Source organism: Ctenopharyngodon idella, chromosome 24, assembly GCF_019924925.1.
Source record: "Ctenopharyngodon idella isolate HZGC_01 chromosome 24, HZGC01, whole genome shotgun sequence".
Classification (NCBI taxonomy): domain Eukaryota; kingdom Metazoa; phylum Chordata; class Actinopteri; order Cypriniformes; family Xenocyprididae; genus Ctenopharyngodon; species Ctenopharyngodon idella.
The window spans coordinates 5681048-5703708 of NC_067243.1; the positions used below are offsets into that span (position 1 = coordinate 5681048).

General features: G+C 36.8%; 1 protein-coding gene across 1 annotated transcript in view; it reads left to right on the plus strand.

Annotated features, from left to right (window-relative positions):
- The window catches only part of pparab (peroxisome proliferator-activated receptor alpha b), a 39078-nt gene extending 16985 nt beyond the window's left edge, over positions 1-22093 (plus strand). The window contains exons 4-9 of the mRNA XM_051883407.1: positions 1587-1744; positions 6875-7013; positions 10378-10577; positions 14312-14521; positions 14633-14876; positions 15326-22093. Coding sequence (XP_051739367.1) covers positions 1587-1744; positions 6875-7013; positions 10378-10577; positions 14312-14521; positions 14633-14876; positions 15326-15570 — 1196 coding nt within the window. The 3' untranslated portion in view covers positions 15571-22093. The remainder of the gene's footprint in view (positions 1-1586; positions 1745-6874; positions 7014-10377; positions 10578-14311; positions 14522-14632; positions 14877-15325) is intronic.
- The last annotated feature ends 568 nt before the right edge of the window (positions 22094-22661 follow it).

Consider the following 22661-nt stretch of genomic DNA (forward strand, 5'->3'; position numbering starts at 1 on the left):
CTGCATTGCATTACATTGTGTTAAGTTGCGTGATGTTGCGTTGCTTTGCACTACATTATATTATGTTGCATTGTGTTACATTGTGTTACATTGTGTTACATTGCATTGCTTTGCACTACATTGCATTACATTACATTATGTTGCATTGTGTTACATTGTTACGCTGTGTTAGCTGCGTTACATTGCGTTAAGTTGCGCTGCGTTATGTTACATTGCGTTGCTTTGCACTACATTGCATTACATTATTTGATGTTGCATTGTGTTACGTTGTGTTGCTTTGCACTGCATTGCATTACATTATATTACGCTGCATTGCGTTAAGTTGCATTACGTTACGTTGCTTTGCACTGCATTACATTACATTACATTTCATTCCGTTGCTTTGCACTACATTGCGTTACATTACATTACATTATATTGTTGCATTGTGTTACATTGTTACGTTGCGTTGCTTTGCATTGCAAATTGCCAGCTGATTTGCAAAGAATAAAACAGGAACATACTGTACATAAGTATGCAAATGCAGATTGCTTTGCTAACATATTGTAAGCATTTAAATTTTGTTAGACCTATGCTTATGAAAAAAAATGAAAAGAAACAATTTGCCAATATGATAAAAACATAAGATAAATGAAAGAAATATTATCTCAAAGAAAGTGTTTTTTCATTGTCAAATCTCAAAATTGAATGTTTAGATTTTTTGTTGGCAAACAACAAAAATACTAATTAAAAATAGTTTTAAAGTAGTTAAAAATATGTTGTGGACATGTACATATTATGCAGCATAATAATTTTCATATACTGTCAGGCAGGAAATGAAAGTTTTCCTTCATTGCATTCAGCACATATTCCAATGATTTATCAGATGTAATATATGTGCAAAATGTGAAGTATCACTTGACATGTTTGACCTTTTAGACCTTGTTGTGTTGTTTTTGATGAATCAACATCAGCTTGTGGTTCTGGAATGTCTGACCTAGTTTTCACTTCTAGAACCTTGATGGAATCCGTATTATTTCTGTGAACAAACTTTAAATTCCTAAATTTAAACCTTGAGGGCAGAAATGATTAGTTTCAGAATCATAATCTGCTTTTTCACCATATAATCATTAGACAGCGCACATAAACCTGATTATAAGAAATCAGACAATCAAAGAGAGAAAACAAGTGTTGAGGTTAAAACACAATACACGAGAAATGAGGAAATGACATCATGGAAAAGTGTGAAGCAGCAGAAAGTCAGAGTGAATTGGATTTCTCACAAAGAGGTAAACAGGTGGATTTGGCTTAATGTTTTGTCATTAAAATTTTGTCAAATGTAATAACTTTGAAGTATTATAGTGATTATTAGAAGACTAATAGTAATTTCACACTACTCTCTCTGATATTACACTGCAAAACTTTGTATATGTGTGTGTATGTACTTGATAATAATACTATTTCTTGAGCAGCAAATCATCATATTTTTAGTTTTAAGTGTGCACATTTGTTTTTCATTTTTACTGTTTTACGTTGAATGACAGTGACTTTCTAATTGTGATTTATATCACTTTTAAGTGTGCACATTTGTTTGCTCGCTTGTGTAGATGCACTGACTCCTGCGTCCAGCCCGTCATCATGTGTGTACGGTGGCCCGGCGGGACAGGAAGAGTTCACCTCCACCTCCCTGAACCTGGAGTGCCGCGTGTGCTCGGACCGCGCGTCAGGATACCACTATGGAGTTCATGCATGTGAGGGCTGCAAGGTGAGACTTGTGTTTTTGCTACTGCCCTATAGATAATTGCCTAATAATTCTGAATACCGAACGAGGGTTGATATTTAAATCAGAGCGCTCACAATCCTGGCATCATCTTGGCTGCGTGACTCCCGTAAAACCCTACATCTAAATGTCGCAGTTGTCACTTTAGCTGCTGCATACTCACTTTTTAAGTTTCTGTGAAAACTGTTTCCCCATACAAATATGTATATATCTATGAAGTATAGAGGCATTAAACTGAAGTTTTTCTGTATAACTTCTCTCACACGCACTGATGGCCTGTTCTAGCCCCAGGACACACTCTCCTTATTGGCTCGGAGCAGAAAACCGGCCTCACTAAGGTCACTGAGGATGTTTTGCCCTCAGATCAGTGTCTAAAGGAACATCTGTTGACTGGACACATTAGCCATAATATTGCTGTCAGAAGAACAACACAAAAGATGGGACGTGTTCTTACCACAGAGTGTGTTTACGTGCGTTTCATTGTCTAAGAGCTGTATGAAGGCCAGAAAGAAATTTTTTTTGGAAAATTAAATAATTTTGAAGTATTTTAAATAGTTTTTTTTTTTCTTTTGTAGGGTGGTAATCGGAAATCAGCTGTTATTTTATTTTATAACTGATACTGGAGCCAATTGTTTGTTTTTAGGTGTTTTTGTATTTTATTTTCGAAACGTAATATGTGCAATGTATACTCATATATATATATATATATATATATATATATATATATATATATATATATATATATATATATATATATATAACTATATTGCCAAAAGTTTTGGGACGCCTGCCTTTACGTGCACATGAACTTTAATGACATCCCATTTTTAATCCGTAGGGTTTAATATGGAGTTGGCCCAACCTTTGCAGCTATTACAGCTTCAACTGCTCGGCCATGGAAACCCATTCCATGAAGCTCTCTACACACTGTTCTTGAGCTAATCTGAAGGTCACATGAAGTTTGGAGGTCTGTAGCTATTGACTCTGCAGAAAGTTGGCGACTTCTGCGCACCGCGCGCCTCAACATGCGCTGACCCCGCTCTGTGATTTTACGTGGCCTACCACATCGTGGCTGAGTTGCTGTTGTTCCCAACTGCTTCCACTTTGTTATGACACCACTAACAGTTGATCGTGGAATATTTAGTAGAGAGAAAATTTCACGAATGGACTTATTGCACAGGTGTCAACCTATCACGGTAACACGCTTGAATCCACTGAGTTCCTGAGAGCGACCCATTCTTTCACAAATGTTTGTAGAAGCAGTCTGCATGCCTAGTGCTTGATTTTATACACCTGTGGCCATGGAAGTGATCAGAACACCTGAATTCAGTGATTTGGAGGGGTGTCCCAATACTTTTTGCAATATAGTGTGTATATATATATATATATATATATATATATATATATATATACACTATATACATATATACATATTATGTTTAGAAAATATTGAATATTGTGATAATATATGAAAGCATCCTACTTTGACATCATTGATAAAATATATTTACCTGATAACTAATGTGCAGAATTTATGTTTTTGTGTTTAGTCTTTTTTTTATTTTCAATAATCATTAAACTACCAAACTATCAAAACTTAATATGTAATGGTTAAGTATACTATAATACATATAATAAAATTAGTGGTCGACCGATATATAGCCAAGGCCGATATATCGGCCGATATTTTACATTTCTTAAATATCGGACGATTACTTTTTCTGTTTATACGTATTTATAATATACATAAATGTTAATTACAAATATATCGGCTTTATATCGGCATCAGCCATCAAAAAATTAATATCGGTCAACCACTATTATTAATAATAATAATATGTATTTATTTATTAATTCATTTAATAATAAAAATAATAGCAATTATTTTTTATTATTTTTATTAAAAATCAATTATGACAGTGTCATCGTTAACAAATACTAATCAAACCGATAACCAATGACTGCACTGCAAATAATGCTCATCTATGTATGTTTGTATGTTTTGACACCTCACTTGCATAACTTCCTTCACCTCCCAAACACTCTCTGATCGCAAAGAATCGTTGGAAGCTATTTATTCATTTGTCACCCGACTTACAGTAGGCCTGTCAAACTCTAGCCTTGACCCTGATGTTAAAACACGGGCAACAGGTGCGTCCTCGCCCAGTTCAGGCGTAAATTATATGACTGCTTGAGCCAGGTCACAGGGCCACAGCTGCAGAGGGCAACAAGCTATAGTAGGGGTTAAATAAAGCCTGTGTGGTGTGATGATGCAGTGTTTATCATTTGTACAGGCTTAGACTTATTTATACTCTTTTCTAATACTGTTTTTATTACCACACCAGCTGGAGTAAGAACTGTACGCCAGGTAAAGCGAATTTCATTAGACCAATAAAATTATACATAATAATATACATACATATATAAATGTCAATATATAAAGCACATCAAAAGTTATTTAATGTGCTTTACAACAAACGTAGCTCACCGAATCATATTTCAGAGCCATAACTATCCATTTCATCATAGCTCACTCCTCTGCTTCTCCATCTGCTCGGTCATGTTTGATGCCCGTGATTTGGCTGCTCGCTCTCTGTGAAGGAACATGTGGTCTGGAGCACGTCGCCTTCCAGTGGGACCAACACCTCCCGTGTTTCTGTCCTCGCCTCAACCTCTCCTCCTCTTCCTCTCCCATCTCTCCATCTAATCTTCCTTTCGAAACCGAGTGTTTCTAGGGACAAAATGGCTCAATATGTGTGAAGCAACATCCATTCGTTTTTTACAACCCCGTCCCTTCTTGCCAGCCTGCACTTTGAGTCTCTGCTCTGCTGGCAAACCCCTGGTCATCTTCTTTGCTTTGCCAGATTGTGTAAGCCTCTTGATTTCATGCTTTGGATGCATTTACGACCTTCGGATCTGGCCTGTTTGTTATTTCCAGGGATACTGAGGAGAATAACGCTCTGATATCAAGGTTTCAATTGGTTGTGTTGGCCGTTGCTGGGAGGTTTATTGTCAAATACATTCGAAAAGGACTGTCACTAACGATTATTTTGGTAATCGTTGATTATTTTGTTGATTAATCGAGTAATCAGACAATTTTTTTTTAACAATAATTCGCATATTTAGGAACATATTAATGTATTCTCCTGTGTTGGCATGGGTTTATAAGTGATGTACATTACAAATCTGGTGAAATGACGCACGTTGCGTTCCGAGATGAATGTTATAAACAACCCAAACTCTTAACGATTATTTCGGTAATTGGATTTTGACGATTAATCGAGTAATCGGATGATTTTTGAACAGCAATTTGCATATTTAGAAACATATTGATGTATTCTCCAGTGTTTGTGTAGGTGATTAACGTTACAAATCTGGAGAAATGACACATGTTGCGTTACGATATGAACATTTTAAACAACTCTTAACGATTATTTTGGTAATCGGGTAATCTGTTGAATATTTTGATGATTAATCGAGTAATCAGATGATTTTTGAACAACAATTTGCATATTTAGAAACATATTGATGTATTCTCCAGTGTTGGTGTGGGTGCTTAACGTTACAAATCTGGAGAAATGACACACGTTGCGTTCCGATATGAACATTTTAAACAACCCAAACTCTTAACGATTATTTTGGTAATCGGGAAATCTGACGAATATTTTGACGATTAATCGAGTAATCAGATATTTTTTTAACAACAATTTGCATATTTAGAAACATACTGATGTTTTCTCCAGTGTTGGTGTGGGTTTATAAGTGATTAACATTAGAAATCAGGTGAAATGATGCACGTTGCTTTCCGAGATGAATGTTATAAACAACCCAAACACTTAACGATTATTTTGGTATTCGGTTAAATATTTTGACGATTAATCGAGTAATCAGATGATTTTTTAACAACAATTTGCATATTTAGAAACATTGATGTATTCTCCAGTGTTGGTGTAGGTGCTTAACGTTACAAATCTGGAGAAATGACACGTTGCGTTCCGATATGAACATTTTAAACAACCCAAACTCTTAACGAAATTTTTTGGTAATCGGGTAATCTGTCGAATATTTTGATGATTAATCGAGTAATCAGATCATTTTTGAACAACAATTTGCATATTTAGAAACATATTGATGTTTTCTCCAGTGTTGGTGTGGGTTTATAAATGATTCATGTTACAAATCTGGTGAAATGACGCACGTTGTGTTCCAAGATGAACTTTATAAACAACCCAAACACTTAACGATTATTTTGGTATTCGGTCAAATATTTTGACGATTAATCGAGTAATCAGATTATTTTTGAACAACAATTTGCATATTTAGAAACATATTGATGTATTCTCCAGTGTTGGTGTGGGTTTATAAGTGATTAACGTTAGAAATCAGGTGAAATGATGCACGTTGCATTCCGAGATGAATGTTATAAACGACCCAAACTTGGCATATGCAGAGATGGAGTAAACCGAGATGCTGAGAGTTTATATGCGCTCCCAAATGCACGTTATTGGAAACCTAAACAAACAGCACATGCAGAGCATATTTTTATATTAAAGCAAAAAAAAAAAAAAAAAAAAATCTTAGTACTTTTCATTTATAAAATATATAATTCACTGGATTATCCAAAACTAGGCATTGCTACATGGTTATTTAATATATAAATTATTTTTTTCAATGCTTTTCCAGTGAGAATAACTGATCATACTGTTCACCCCTAATGTTATGGGTGTGTTCCTCATGGGTATGATTATCAACCTTATTCCTATTTTAAATCTCTGTCACCATGCCTGGAAGGCAGAAGCTGTGTTTCCAAGAGAGGAAACCCCGACGGATCCAAGGACAAATGAGGACAAACACTACCTTCCAATGTACTGCCAGGCTATTTCGAGAAGTGCCTGGTTTAGATTGTGTACATAATTTTCTGGCCCGTTTAATAGCGAGATATGAACTTAAAATAGAATGAGTCGTCTTTAAAGTGTACAGTACAGAACAGGACAGATATTTAAAACAAGCGATGACCTTACGTTGATCCGTGTTGGTTTGTAAATGCTTGAGAATATGTGTTATTAGTGTTTTTTTTTAGAATGAAACTGGATTTCTGTTTCTACCACATTGTAGGGTTTCTTCCGCCGGACCATTCGCCTCAAACTGGAGTACGACAAGTGTGAACGCCGCTGTAAGATCCAAAAGAGGAACCGAAACAAGTGCCAATATTGTCGCTTTCAGAAGTGCCTGTCTGTGGGCATGTCCCACAATGGTAAGTGTGACAAAATCTCAAACACAAAGCCCTATTTTTATAGTAATAGTTTCTCATGGAAACCAGTTGGAACGACACATTTAAATTAAACTGTTCCTTTAAATGATCTTCCTCAAGGTTAACGTGATGTTCCACTAGTGTTCTGGATAATCTTTGACTAAATGAGTTAACTTGAGAGCGTTCGGTTGTCTTTGTCCTTGAGATATCAGTGCATTGTTGCATTGTATTGTATTCAGTCTGGAGTCAAAGGTCATCTTTTATGAGGCCCGCTAACACGTCCAGCCATGCTGAACCCCTCATCTTGCGCAGACTTTATGACCAGTGAAGGCATGTGCTGAAATCGTGCTATGGTCAAAGTCCGTAATGTGAACCGTGGACACTTGAAAACATACAGCGAGGCATGATCACCCTAACCCCATTCCTCACAGCAATGTAGGTTAGCTGCTAAAATTACCAGCTTTTATGTTTTTGTTGTTTTTTGGTCCTTTTGATAAAAATACTAACTATAAACTGTGTTGGAATAGAGACTTGTATTACTAAAGAAACAGATATTGGTTCTTCCATTCTTTTCATTATTAAAGCAGTTTATCTTTCATGTCGTAAGCTGATATAAGCATAAGTGCCATTGGACATTTACTTTAGAATAGGCATCTGCTTGAGACTTGCTCATCCCAGTGAAAGTTAAAACCAGCACTCCTCACCACTCCCTTCATCCTGTCATCTCCAGGCGCTGGAGTATTAGACCTAATCAGCATATAGTGCTTTTTTAAAGTGATAGTTCACAGAAAAATGAAAGTTCTGTCATCATTTATTCACTCTCATGTTGCGCCTTTTTATATCGGGGACTGCAGCAGTTGTGTTTCAAAAATGAGATTTGATGATGAACAGACCAAAATATACACTACTCAACAATTATTCAACTTTTGTTCATGAAGGATGCATTAAATTGATCAAAAGTAATAGTAAAGACATTTATAGTGTTACAAAAGATTTCTGTTTCAAATTAATGCTGTTCTTTACAACTTTATATTCATCAAGGAATCCTGATTAAAAGTTTCACAGTTTCCACAAAAATATGAAGCAGCAAAACTGTTTTCAACATTGCTAAAATTAGCAAATCAGCATATTAGAATGATTTCTGAAGGATCATGTGACTGAAGACTGTAGTAATGATGGTGAAAATTCAGCTTTGATCACAGGAATAAATTACATTTTACAATATAATCACATAGAAAACAGTTATTTTAAATGGTAATAATATTTCAGAATTTTTACTATATTTTTGATCAAATAAATGCAGACTTGGTGAGCAGAAGAGACTTCTTTTCAAGTTCTGTGGTTTTGTTGTCCACGTTCAATACACACAAACGCACATATAACAGTTCGGTTGCTGAACTCTTGTTTATCTGTAAACGTCCCTCACAATCTCAAAAAACATAGCATGTTATGCGACATATAGACAATTGCAAGAAGAGCATCTGACAGTATTCTGAATAGAGTTGTCAAAAGTACTGACTTTGGTACCAAGTCGGTGCTGAAATGTTAAAAATGTGATGATACCGGCATTTCCCCCTAGCATTTTGAGTGCTGTTGAGCGGATACTTAAACACCTCTGATTGGCCATTGGGTTCACGTACTCAACAGATAGGCCAGCTCCCGTGTGTATCTGTGTAAGCGCTCTGTGAAGACCGTCAAAGGTTTCTATTTACAACATGTTTTTGAAGTGTTGATCATAGTAGCCACTCACAAACATATCTGTTGAGTGCGTGAACACAATGGCCAATCAGAGATGTTTAATAATCTGCTCATAATGCTAGGGGAAATGCTGGTATCATCACATTTTTAAAATTTCAGTACCGACTTGGTACCGAAGTCTGCACTTTTGACAACACTAATTCTTGAATGGATCACCTGATTTACAGGCCAGGACTGTAAGCTTATTAGCTGTTGGGGATTGTGGCGTCTGTGTTAGGATTGCATTTTAAAATGTCCACATTTGAGTGCACCATATACTACTGACAGTAGAGACAGTTATAATAGAGCCCACCTCGCAACGATCCAAAACACTAGTTACTAAAACACTAAAAACGATGTTCAACACCATAATGCCTACCGCTGCTCTGCCTGTCCAATGACACCATGAAACTCCATTTGAACACGGGCCAGATTGAAACTTGTGTTACTCAATTCCTCTGGGCGAGTTTCTAAGGCACCAGACATCCAGATCTGACAGAATTTGTACACAGTGGCCTTGGATTTCAGCAAATATTAATCATCCGTGATCAACAGCGCATGTGGTTGTTTTGCAAGAGAATCCACAGAGTGAATGTTTACAGCCGTTTGGAACAAATGCCATCATCTGAACTTTTACAGGTTGTGAAAAGAAGATGGTGTACATCTGATATTATATTGTCCTTGTGAAACACAACATAGTGATAATTAATTGGCTTGACAAGCTCAGAAAGTATTGAACGTTGGGTCTGTTAAATATACATATACACATAATAATAATAATTATTATTATTATTCTAATTAAAATAATAATATTAATAATATGTTATTGTTGTTATTATTGTTATTATTTTATTGTTTTTATTATTTTATGTTATTTTATTACTTATTTTTTATTTTATAGAGTTTTATTTTTTCAAAGTACTGAAACATGAAGTTGGGTCTATATATATATATATTTGTGCTGTCAAATCGATTAATCGCGATTAATCACATCTAACATAAAAGTTTTTAAATATATATATATATATATATACACACAAACACATTATATATTTACAAACTTTTATGTTAGATGCAATTAAACACGATTAATTTGACAGCACAAATTTATATATATATATATAATTTTTATTCTATTTTAGTATTTATTTTTATTTTATTAATTTAATTAAATTTTAATCTTTCAAAGTATTGAAACGCGCTGTTGGGGCGGGACAGGGCTTGTCCTCATATATATATTTTTATTTTTATTTTTTATTTGGTTTTGCAAGAAAATCCGCAGAGTGAAGGTTTATAGAGATAACTTCAATACGTTTTTTGTTATCCTCAATTGCATCAAATGAACAATAGGGATATTGAATGAAAACTTGCTGAACTTTGTGCCAAGTAAGTCACACAGCAGTAGGCCTAGCAGTCAGGCAAAGAGTACTTTTATGTGATTTGTACTCTTGGAAGCCTGTCAAGAACTAACCACAAATGATCACGTCACATTACATCCACATATTACTGCAGAGACTTCACAAGAAACAGTTGTGAAGCATGTCAGATATCGGCTTTGTTCCAAAATATAGTGAGCTTCCTACAGTCGTTTGGGTGTTATCTATAACTTACCTTTCAATCCCTCAAACAGCCATCCGCTTTGGGCGAATGCCACAGTCGGAGAAGCTGAGGTTGAAGGCGGAGATCCTAACAGGAGAACGAGAGGTCGAGGACCCGCAGCTGGCCGATCAGAAAACCCTGGCTAAGCAGATCTACGAGGCCTACATGAAGAACTTCAACATGAACAAATGCAAAGCACGGACCATCCTGACGGGCAAGACGAGCACGCCGGTAAGAGAATTCAGCCATATGTAAGTAATCCTAGCAACAGGGACGTGCACAGGCATTTTGAAAGGCAGTGGCCCAAACCAAAAAAAAGGCACTGAGGGGAGATCGTTCGGCCGAAATCACGTTTAGTGGGAACCCATTCAGAACACCTTAGCAATGCCCTAACAACCCAGAACACCCTAGGTACTACCTATAAACCATTCAGAACACCTTAGCAACACCCTAACAACCCAGAACACCCTAGGTACTACCTATCAACCATCCAGAACACCTTAGCAACGCCCTAACAACCCAGAACACCCTAGGTACTACCTGTCAACCATCCAGAACACCTTAGCAATGCCCTAACAACCTGGAACACCTTAGGTACTACCTGTCAACCATCCAGAACACCTTAGCAACGCCCTAACAACCCAGAACACCCTAGGTACTACCTGTCAACCATCCAGAACACCTTAGCAACGCCCTAACAACCCAGAACACCCTAGGTACTACCTGTCAACCATCCAGAACACCTTAGCAATGCCCTAACAACCTAGAACACCCTAGGCACTACCAGGTACTCATTCAGGACACCTTAGCAACGCCTTAACAACCCAGAACACCCTAGGTACTACCTGTCAACCATCCAGAACACCTTAGCAACGCCCTAACAACCCAGAACACCCTAGGTACTACCTGTCAACCATCCAGAACACCTTGGCAATGCCCTAACAACCCAGAACACCCTAGGCGCTACCAGGTACTCATTCAGGACACCTTAGCAACGCCTTAACAACCCAGAACACCCTAGGTACTACCAAGCAACCATCCAGAAAACCTTAGCAACTCCCTAACAACAGCATAGCAATATCCTAGCAGCCACTCAGACCACCTTAGCAACACCCTAGCATCCATTCAGAACACTTTAGCAACACCCTAGCAACCCCTCAAATCACCTTAGCAATGGCCTAGCAACCACCCAGTGCCCTAGCAACAACATAACAATGGCCTAGTAACCACCCAGAACACCTCAACAATGGCCTAGCAACAACACAGAACACCTTAGCAATGGCCTAGTAACAACCCAGACTACCTTATCAATACCATAGCAACCATTCAGAACACTTTAGCAACACCCTAGCAACCTCTTAAATCACCTTAGCAATGGCCTAGCAACCACCCAGAACACCTCAACAATGACCCAGCAACAACACAGAACACCTTTGCAACCACATAGCCTAGTAACCACACAGAACACCTTAGCAATGGCCTAGTAACAACCCAGACCACCTTAACAACACCCTAGCAACAACACAGAACACCTTTGCAACCACATAGTCAAGTAACCATACAGAACACCTTAGCAATGGCCTAGCAACCACCCAGAACACCTCAACAATGACCTAGCAACAACACAGAGCACCTTTGCAACCACATAGCCTAGTAACCACCCAGAACACCTTAACAATGGCCTAGCAACCACCCAATGCCCTAGCAAAAACATAGTAATGACCTAACAACCATTTAGAACACCTGTGCAACTATATAGAAATGGCCTAGTAACCACTCAAAACACCTAACAATGCCCTAAGAACAACACAGAACACTTTTGCAACCACATAGCCCAGTAATCACCCAGAACACCTTAACAATGGCCTAGCAACCACCCAATGCCCTAGCAACACCTTAGCAACAACCTAGCAACAACCCAGAACACCTTTGAAACCACATAACAATGACCTAGCAACCATTCAGAACACTTTAGCAAAGCCCTGGCAACCCCTCAAAACACCTTAGCAACACCATAGCAACCACTTAAAACACCTTAGCAACCAGTCTATGTTAGATGTTGTTTTGTCTGTATGTATAACCTTTTAAAACTATTTTAACCAGTGTAAGCACATGCACCGTGCAGTGGTCAGTGCATGTGCTTACATAAGGCCAGGGCAGTTTTGTTCACCCCTATCTCTCTCTACACCTTCTTATAAAGCACAAAGCCCATCAATAATACTGATCTCTTATATTGAAGAAGCTTTAGGGTCATGGGACAGGGCTTTGTAGTTGACTTTGTTGCACAGAATCCTGACTGGGTGTGGATACATGTCAGTATAAGGATGGGTTCCACCTCAGACGTGTTTCCCCTCATGCATCTGTAACACTAGCTTGATTGTTGGTTCTGCTCTTCGCCCTGAGCTCCGCAGGACACGGGCCAGCTGTTGGGAGTGAAAGCAGCTGAATTAAGATGAGTCTTTCATCTCTCACAGTATGCTTGTTCTCTCACGGCCCTGCAAATGAGCCTCTCGGGGTGTCATGTTGACCTCTTATGGAGGCGGGGAGCGGTTTGAGTTTTAGTCCTGTCTGGAACAAATGCCATCATCTGAACTTTTACAGGTTGTGAAAAGAAGATGCTGTACATCTAATATCGTATTGTCCTTGTATAACACAATTACATTGTGACACAATTAGTTGGTTTGACAAGTTTAGAAAGTATTCAAACAGGAAGCTGGGTCTGTTACATATACATATACACATAATAATAATAATAATAATAATGTTAATGCTATATATTTTTTTATTATTTTTATGTTATTTTAGTATTTAGTTTTTATTTTAATTTTATTAGATTTTATTATTTTAAAGTATTATGACACATAATAATAAATAATAAGTTATTGTTATTATCTTATCATTTTTATTATTTTAAATGTTATTTTATTACTTATTTTTTATTTTCATTTTATTGAGTTTTATTTTTTCAAAGTACTAAAACATGAAGTTGGGTCTATTATATTATATACACATATATTTACAAACTTTTATGTTAGATGCGATTAATCACGATTAATCGATTTGACTACACACATATTAGTGTTGTCAAATCGATTAATCATGATTAATATAAACTTTTATGGCTGGATGCGATTAATCATGATTAATCGATTTGACTATATATTAGTGCTGTCAAAGTGAATGATCACGATTAATATGAACTTTTATGATTAGATGCGATTAATCGCGATTACTCAGTTTGACAGCACTAATATGTAGTCAAATCGATTAATTGTGATTAATATAAACTTCTATGGTTTGGATGCGATTAATCACGATTAATCGATTTGACTATATATCAGTGCTGTCAAACTGATTAATCGCGATTAATTGCATCTAATCATAAAAGTTCATATTAATCGTGATTATTCACTTTGACAGCACTAACATATAGTCAAATCGATTAATCGTGATTAATATAAACTTTTATGATTAGATGCAATTAATTGCGATTAATCAATTTGACTATATATATTAGTGCTGTCTCTCTCTCTCTCTATATATATATGTATGTATATTAATCTGTTATGTAATGTGTGTGTGTGTGTGTGTGTGTATGCACACATACACACACATATAAACTTTTGATAGATGTGATTAATCACAATTAATCGATTTGACGGCACTTATATATATATATATATATATATATATATATATATATATATATATATATATATATATATATATATATATAAAATTTGTATATATAATTTTTCATCTATTTTAGTATTTATTTTTATTTTATTAATTTTATTAGATTTTAATTTTTCAAAGTATTGAAACAAGATGTTAGGGCAGGACATAATTATATCTTAGTGCTTGTCCATATATATGGATATATATATATATATATATACATATGGAGCTATACAGTTTATTCTTAATTTGATATCTATGCTTCATTCTTCATTCTTGTTTTGTAGCCTTTTGTGATCCACGACATGGAGACGCTGCAGTTGGCCGAACAGACTTTCGTGGCCAAGATGGTGGGCTCTTCTGGAGGGCTGCTGAATAAGGACGCTGAGGTTCGGATATTTCATTGCTGCCAGTGCACCTCGGTTGAGACGGTGACTGAGCTGACGGAGTTCGCCAAGTCCGTGCCAGGCTTCTCAAACCTGGACTTAAATGACCAGGTTAGTGCACCACATCCTGTAAACTCTTTAAGCTTCATGAAAATGATTTGTCAGCCAGATCTTCAAATATGCACATTGTATAAACACTGAATGCAGTCTGTTCTCCGACAGGTGACGTTACTAAAGTACGGTGTCCATGAGGCTCTCTTTGCCATGTTGGCATCATGCATGAATAAAGATGGTCTGCTGGTCGCATACGGCAGTGGCTTCATCACCAGAGAGTTTCTGAAGAGCTTACGACGGCCGTTCAGCGAGATGATGGAGCCCAAGTTTCAGTTTGCGATGAAGTTTAACTCTCTCGAACTGGACGATAGTGACCTCGCACTGTTTGTTGCTGCCATCATCTGCTGTGGAGGTATATTGGGTCTTTTAATATTTGATTTAAATAATTAATAAATGTTGTTTAAATGCTAAATCACAACATTGCATAAACCATAAGGCGAACCTAGCATGTTTTGTATCGTTGGACTCGGTAAGGATTCAGGAGTCTAAGGAGATGACTCCCGTGAAAATAAGTCAACCACATCCAAAGTTATAAGCATGTGAAAATTTGATTTATTAATTTATTAACTCAAAACTTCTCCTTCAGCTCCTTCAGGGCATTGTGCCGATGACCCATAACGAGTTTCGTAACTATACGCTAATGCGTTCATAAAATACAGTTTCCGATTCTAAACCGAAACGATACATTGCCGAAACGTTTTAAGTGAGTGTGCAGTTACATTTTTCTTTTTAAAGTCTCCCTAACCTGCACCTCCTAAAGATGTGTGTTTGCTTTAATGCTTCACTAAATTTGTCTTCCAGATCGGCCAGGGCTGGTGAACGTCCCGCACATCGAGCGAATGCAGGAGAACATCGTTAACGTGCTTCATCTGCATCTTAAGAGCAACCACCCGGATCACGGTTTCCTCTTCCCCAAACTCCTCCAGAAACTAGTGGACCTGCGGCAGCTGGTGACGGAGCACGCTCAGTTAGTGCAGGAAATCAAAAAGACGGAAGACACTTCGCTGCATCCCTTACTGCAGGAGATTTACAGAGACATGTACTGAGTCGGGTTTCTCAAGACGGCTCGTTCGTCCAGCTGACTTCTAGATGAGCACGGAGAGGGCCGTTTCTCTCAGGGGCCCTCGTCTACCACTATTTCCGGGATTTCTGGATGAAAACAGCATCGGTTAGATGCGCAGAAAGGGCTCTTCATTATTGTTGAGTTAAACAATGGTTTCGGCGGTTGTTGATTTAAAGAGAAAATCAACGCAATGCCAACTAAAATGCATCCTGTGGTTTTAGGAACTTTTTTGGGGAAATTTTATAAACGCTTACTGGTCTCTCAGGCCAGAAACTGTGAATAGAAACCCTAAAATCCAACTTATTCATACAGCAATATCCGTTTTTTTATACAGTTACTTTTTTGAATAGTGTACACTTCAGTAAAACCACCCAAGTGACTTCCAACTACCGTAACTAGTGAAACTGACCGTTTTGTAACGCAGTAGGGACTTTGCTTCATGATTAACGCCGTTTCTTTTGATCATGCTAACATTAAGCACCGAGCGAATGAAAATACGACTCTATCTTGAACAGTTTCCAGCCTTTGAATTCCATCATTTACAAATGTCCAGTGCTGCGGTAAAACTTGACATTTGTAGACGATCATGAATTATTTATTGCTTTATTGGTTCACGCCTGACTACAACACAATATTACGTTTCAGTTTGACCAGTGAAGACACTTAGACATCTCCAAGCATCCATCAGTGCAGCTTACAAGTTTCTAGATGCCCAAATACAAAGCAGATCAATACCTCACGACCGATGCCTTCTGACAGAGCACACGTGCTCCACCCAACAGGTAGTGCAGTTTTACTGTAATCTAGTGTTTCAAGGGCTGAAAGAAATGACAAATGAGGCCCGTTACAGCATTCATACTTCAAACATCAGCAATACTGCGAGTTTTGGCACTGACTGTGTTTTTGCAGCATGTCGATTTATTGCAATGTTGATTTTAATGAAGCAACATGCAATATTCAAGTGAATTTCACACCAATTCTTTGAACATGGTTGCATTTTAAATGCAGTGATGGACATTTTTGATTCTGTGTAGATTAATTACCATTGGCATGTGAATGTGACGTCCCTACTCAGGTAAATTAGATGTAATGACTATAAAGTTTGTGATAGTTCTCAAAGGGCCCATAGCTGATAACTGTTTTATAATATATGGCCGTTTTCAAAGGAAACACTCAATGCAGTAACCCAGAAATCACTTTATTTTCTGTATAGATCCACATTTGCACTGCAGCAGTGCTGTCCTGGAGCTTCACACATTGATTTAATTTCCTTCCTGTCTGAATTCGTTTCGTTTCACACCATTTGTCTATTTGTCCCTCCAGCAGTCCGTTGCTCTTCTCCGTTCTTGTCACTTTCTCAGAGAACCGCAGTGCCTCGTCTCATCTTCGCAGTGAAGAACGCGTCTCATTCTACAGCAACTTTTTTACTTCCCTATATGGACCAGAAAGAAAAGCTAAAATATGTCCGTGCATAACGGTTTTTGTTAACCGAAACTCTGTGTGCAGTTATCTACGTTAAAAAGTTGGGCCGCTCACACAGAAGGCATTTTTGCATTCCACTGCGCTGCTTTTCCAGTGTTTTTGTATGTAAACATGCGCTACATGGATGTCTTTGACTTGAGTGTTTTACTGCATCTAAAAATGTAGCGCTCAAGTTAAAACTTTAAAGGTCTCGAGACCTTGGTGTCCATTCCACTGCCCTGCGTCTCGCGTTTTTAACAACAAAAATGCATTCTGTGTAATCAAGCCCTAACGGTGCGGTCATATTAATGAAATTTTGCAGGGAAAAAACAGTTGCATCGCTCACACAGAAGTCACTTTCAAACCAAGCAGCTTTCTGTTGGTCAAAGTGGCGAATTCGTGTGACCAACTCAAACACAAGTGAAATCTGTGAGAGGAAATTTTTACCTTCAAGTGAAACTCCTCATCGCTCGAATGCCTATTGAAATGACTGGATTGCGCCTGTGAAATTTTATCGAGCAATGGGTAAATGTAAACATAGCTTGTTTCTGCCACTGAATAAAAAATAAAAATTGTAATTGCGACTTTTTATCTTGCAATTCTGACTTCAGAATTGCGTGATATAAACTCAAAATTCTGAGAAATAAAGTCGTCTTTTTTCCTCAGAATTGGGCTTTATAACTCGCAATTGAAAGTTTATATTTCTCAATTGTGAGAAAAGAAGTTAGAATTGCGAGATACAAACTCACAATGACTTGAAAAATGTCAAAATTGTGAGAAAAAAGTCAATTGCAAGATATAAACTTACAATTATTTGAAAAAAAAATCAAAATTGTGAGGAAAAAGTCAATTGCGAAATACCTGAAAAAAGTCAAAATTTTGAGAAGTCAATTGTGAGATATAAACGCAATTGAAAAAAGTAAAAATTGTGAGAAAAGTCAATTGCAAGATATAAATGCAATTACTTGAAAAAAGTCAAAATTGTGAGGGAAAAAGTCAACTGCGAGATATAAACTAAATTGTGAGATATAAACTCGCAATTACTTGAAAACAGTTAAAATTGTGAAAAAATTCAATTGCGCGATATAAACACACAGTTACTTGAAAAAAGTCAAAATTGTGAAAAAAAAAAAAGTCAATTGCGAGATATAAACTAAATTGTGAGATATAAACTCGCAAATACTTGAAAAAAGTCAAAATTGTGAAAAAATTCAATTGCGAGATATAAACTCGCAATTACTTGAAAAAAGTCAAAATTGTTAAAAAAGTCAATTGCGAGATATAAACTCACAGTTACCTTAAAAGTCAGAATTGTGAAACTTTATAACTTGCAATTATCTTTTGAATATTTTGTGGCGGAAACAAGCTTCTATAGAACACACCTTCAAATTTGTAAGATTCATTTTGTGCTTGTGTAAAGAGCCATGTAAGTTTAAAATAAAGCTATGAATTGGATTTCCATAAACAACGCCTACAACATCTTCAGTGAATTTCTTGTGATGACGTGGTTTCATTTTGCACGTCATCAGCTTCACTGTTCTGAAGATGTGAACAATGATGAGATATAACCTATATTGTTTCTTTTCACTTCAAAAAATAACTTGGAAATACCGTATTGGATTGAGACTTAAGCAATGTTTTGAGATGATTCATTTAAAAACAATGCGGTTAAACTGCTGGAGGTCATCGAGATGCTAATCGTTCCACCGCGTGTCGTTTCTCATCTGAATAAAGTTCAACGCTACTTAACTCTGTTGCTTCCTTAACAGTCGCCAAAAAAACATTTGTCATTGAAAATGAATGACTTTCGTCATACTGTCGCTCAAATCGCCGTCAACCTGAACGGCCCGTGTCACATTCAAGCAATGCCAGCTGTGTCCGTAAGCTTGTGCGACTCCTGCGCCCACTGTCCTGCAAATGGATGCACTTAAACTGTAAAGTTATGTTTGTAACTGGAAACGTTGAAGCTTTGTAACCCTGTAAATACCAGTCGCTTGACCGCGACACTCTGACGGCCCACCGCGGCATTGTCTTGACTTTTGATAAATGCTTTTTAACGGCTCAGATGTTGTACATGCGTCTAGGTATTATGAACTACCTAGATTATTGTTCATTGACATTTAGTCTTTTTATACTAAAGCAAAGGTATCTTTATTAATATATATATAGCAGATGTTGTGAAATGAACGAGTTTTATGTAGTGCAATGTAAATATGGGGGAAGATTTATCATCGAACGACACTTGCATGGGAATTAATGTTGTGATTTCCACATTCCTTTTTCATTCCCGCAGCGTGAGGACCTGCACACTTCGACCCCACATGGAATGATAAACGGAGTGGCTGATTATCCCGAACATTTCATTGTGTTTGATGGAATTTTACTAATGACGAATCACCAATTTTGTGTGTCATAATTATGATTTAGTATGTCATGGGCTCATTTGACTCGGCTCAGCAAGCAGCCAATAAGTAGTGACATAACAATTTCATAGCTACACCCTAGCAACCAGTTACAACACCCTAGCAACCACTTACATTGAACAAAGGTGAGAGGGATACCTTTGGATCAGAACATCATAGAGACAAGTGGGTGACCTCTTTTGACTCAGACTCGCAAGTACTCTTTAAATATCACCCTGGAAACTGTCTAGCCACACCCTAGCAACCATTTAGAGCACCCTAGCAACTGTATAGCAACATGAAGTAGCCATTTCTCAGCACCAGAACATCATAGAGACATGATGGTTGGCTTTTTTTAATTGATCAAACATCTAGTCTGTTAGTATCACCCTGGTAACTGTCAAGCCACACCCTAGCAACCATTTAGAGCACCCTAGCAACCGTATGGCAGCATTAAGAAGCCATATCTCAGTATCAGAGCATCATAGGGTCATGATGGTTGGCTTTTTTTAATTGATCAAACATCTGGTCTGTTAGTATCACCCTGGTAACTGTCAAGCCACACCCTAGCAACCATTTAGAGCACCCTAGCAACCGTATGGCAGCATTAAGAAGCCATATCTCAGTATCAGAGCATCATAGGGTCATGATGGTTGGCTTTTTTGATTTGATCAAACATCTAGTCTGTTAGTATCACCCTGGTAACTGTCTAGCCACACCCTAGCAACCATATGGCAGCATGTATAGGCCGTATTTCAGCACCAGAACATCGTAGATATATATGATGGTTGACTCTATTGATTTGAGCAGTCATTATTACATACTATGTCCTAATTATGACATTGAAAGTCAATTATGACATACTAAGTCAAATTTATAACACACTAAGTCAAATTATGACAAAATGTCATAATTATGACAGAAATTATGACTAAGTCATAATTATTACGCACTAAGTCAAATTCACATAAAAAGTCATAATTATGACACAAGTCGAAATTTTGACATACTAAGTAATAATTATGACAGCCAAATAATGACAAAAAGTCATAATTATTACATAAAAGGTAGAAATTGACATTCAGTCATATTTATGACACACCAAGTCAAATTGTGACCAAAAAGTCAAAATTGACAGTCATAATTCTGACATAAAATGACATAATCATGACAGAAAGTCAAAATTGATATTCATAATTATTACATTCAAAGTCATGACATGTCGGAATTTTGACAGTCAAAATTATGACAAAAATTCATAACTATGAATTAAAAAAAACATTGAGAGTCATATTTTCGACTTTTTATTTCATAATTTTGAATTATGTCAATTAGGACTTGTGGTGTCAATTTTTTTGTGTCATAATTATGACTTTTAATCTGATAATTAAGATGTACCAAAGCATGTTTTTTTCTTTTGTGACAGAAATGGGCTTCCATACATATGACCTAAGTGATGATTTATGCCATAAAGCAGGATATTGTAAACGTCTGATCTCATGAAGATGATTTTTGATCAGCTCTCGGGGTGCTTGAGGTCCTCAAATGATGTACTGTACTGTGATCCCTGAGGTCTCAGGTAAAGAATAGGGGTACTGATGATTTAGATCATCAACAACTGCCTGTGACACAAATCCAGCCAGATTCTCTGTCTCTCTCGTGGCTGTAAGATGCACTCCCTGCTGTCACACTGTCAGGACATTTTCGAAAATTAGTAATTAATACAGTAAAACATGTTTTGTGTGCATCGTTTCGTTTTAAATTCTTGTTTTGTGTCTGCCCAGTTATTTTTAGAGCAGTTCATATGATTTGGCATGTCAATGTGATGTTTAAATCCCAACAGAATGGACTGAATTCATCCTCCACCTCATTCACTTGTTAGTACGCTTGTGTTCGGACATTTCTGATTCATTCATCACACTGGAAATGGAAGGTCAAGCGCATTGCATTGCATATGTGTGCTTTTGTTGTATACTGCACATGTATGCATACAGATAATTTACATAACATATGCATACTATTACTGCAGTATACAGTTAGTATGCTATTCAGATGTCTTTCAGGTGCCTTAGATCCAGATTGTAAGAAACTGCATGACATGGAAAAATCTGTAACTGTTTTATTAAGTATCAAATCAAGTGTTATTTCAGGCAAGTTCACAATATTCCCAAGAAGATTTTTTGTTGTTGTTGTTTTTTGTCTTTTAATATTTGCTGATGAAGCAAACATATACATAAAGTATTACGTTTTTTTTTTTTTCCTCTCTCTTTTTTTTGGATTAAAATGAAATGTTTGTCAGCAACTTTGCTTTTCTATGGAGTGCTTGGTGTTTTTATGTAGAAGGGATTTTAACAATGTCATATCAGGGAATTGTGTCTCGGTCTTCCCCGTTAGTCGCTGTAGCTCAGGTCACAGTAAAGTACTGTTCTGCCTCTGACAGCGTCATTTCTAATAAATGCTTGATTTTAAGGAGCTGGTTGATATACACATATCTGTGACTTTATTAGTTGATGATTAATATACTGCTGCTGCAAAAAGGCCTCAGTGGTGATGTTTTTGTTCTTTGGCTTAATATAGACAAATGTTTGATAAATGTATATCTAGTCCTGTCTCAAAATAAAATACATCTTTGCAAAACTCAAATGTGGCAAACTTTATCTTTAATATACAAAGTCTAAGTAGTTTGTAAAAAGAGTTCAGCTAATTTTCCAAACTCTACATAGTATTTCATAAATGAAAACGAGTTGTATAGCGCCTTCCAGTGGTGTACATTGTACAGTCTAAAAAAAATACCACTTTAATCACATTACATATATTTTATATACATAATTAGGAACAAGTACAAATTCTTTCTTCATCGATCATACTATTTAGGATCTATTTAGTTTATTGCTTTTTGTGTATTACAGTATTCTTTAATAGTTAAAGTACTCGGCACAGAAAGTAGTTCAACAATAATACAGCGATGTCACGTGTTACGTGTTACTTTTCTCAGCGCCGGTCAGTGTGGACCAATCACAGTCGTTTGTTGTTACAGACATTATTTTTTAAAAATCATTTAAAAGAAATTGCAATCTCTATTATTTATCTTTTAATGTCAACCCGTAGCATATGTAAACGACTGCACTTCTTTAGTGTATAACCTTCGCCATAAAGACGAAAAAGCCATAAGAATTGAGTGCGGTTTAATGGAGGATTCGGATTTTTGGGC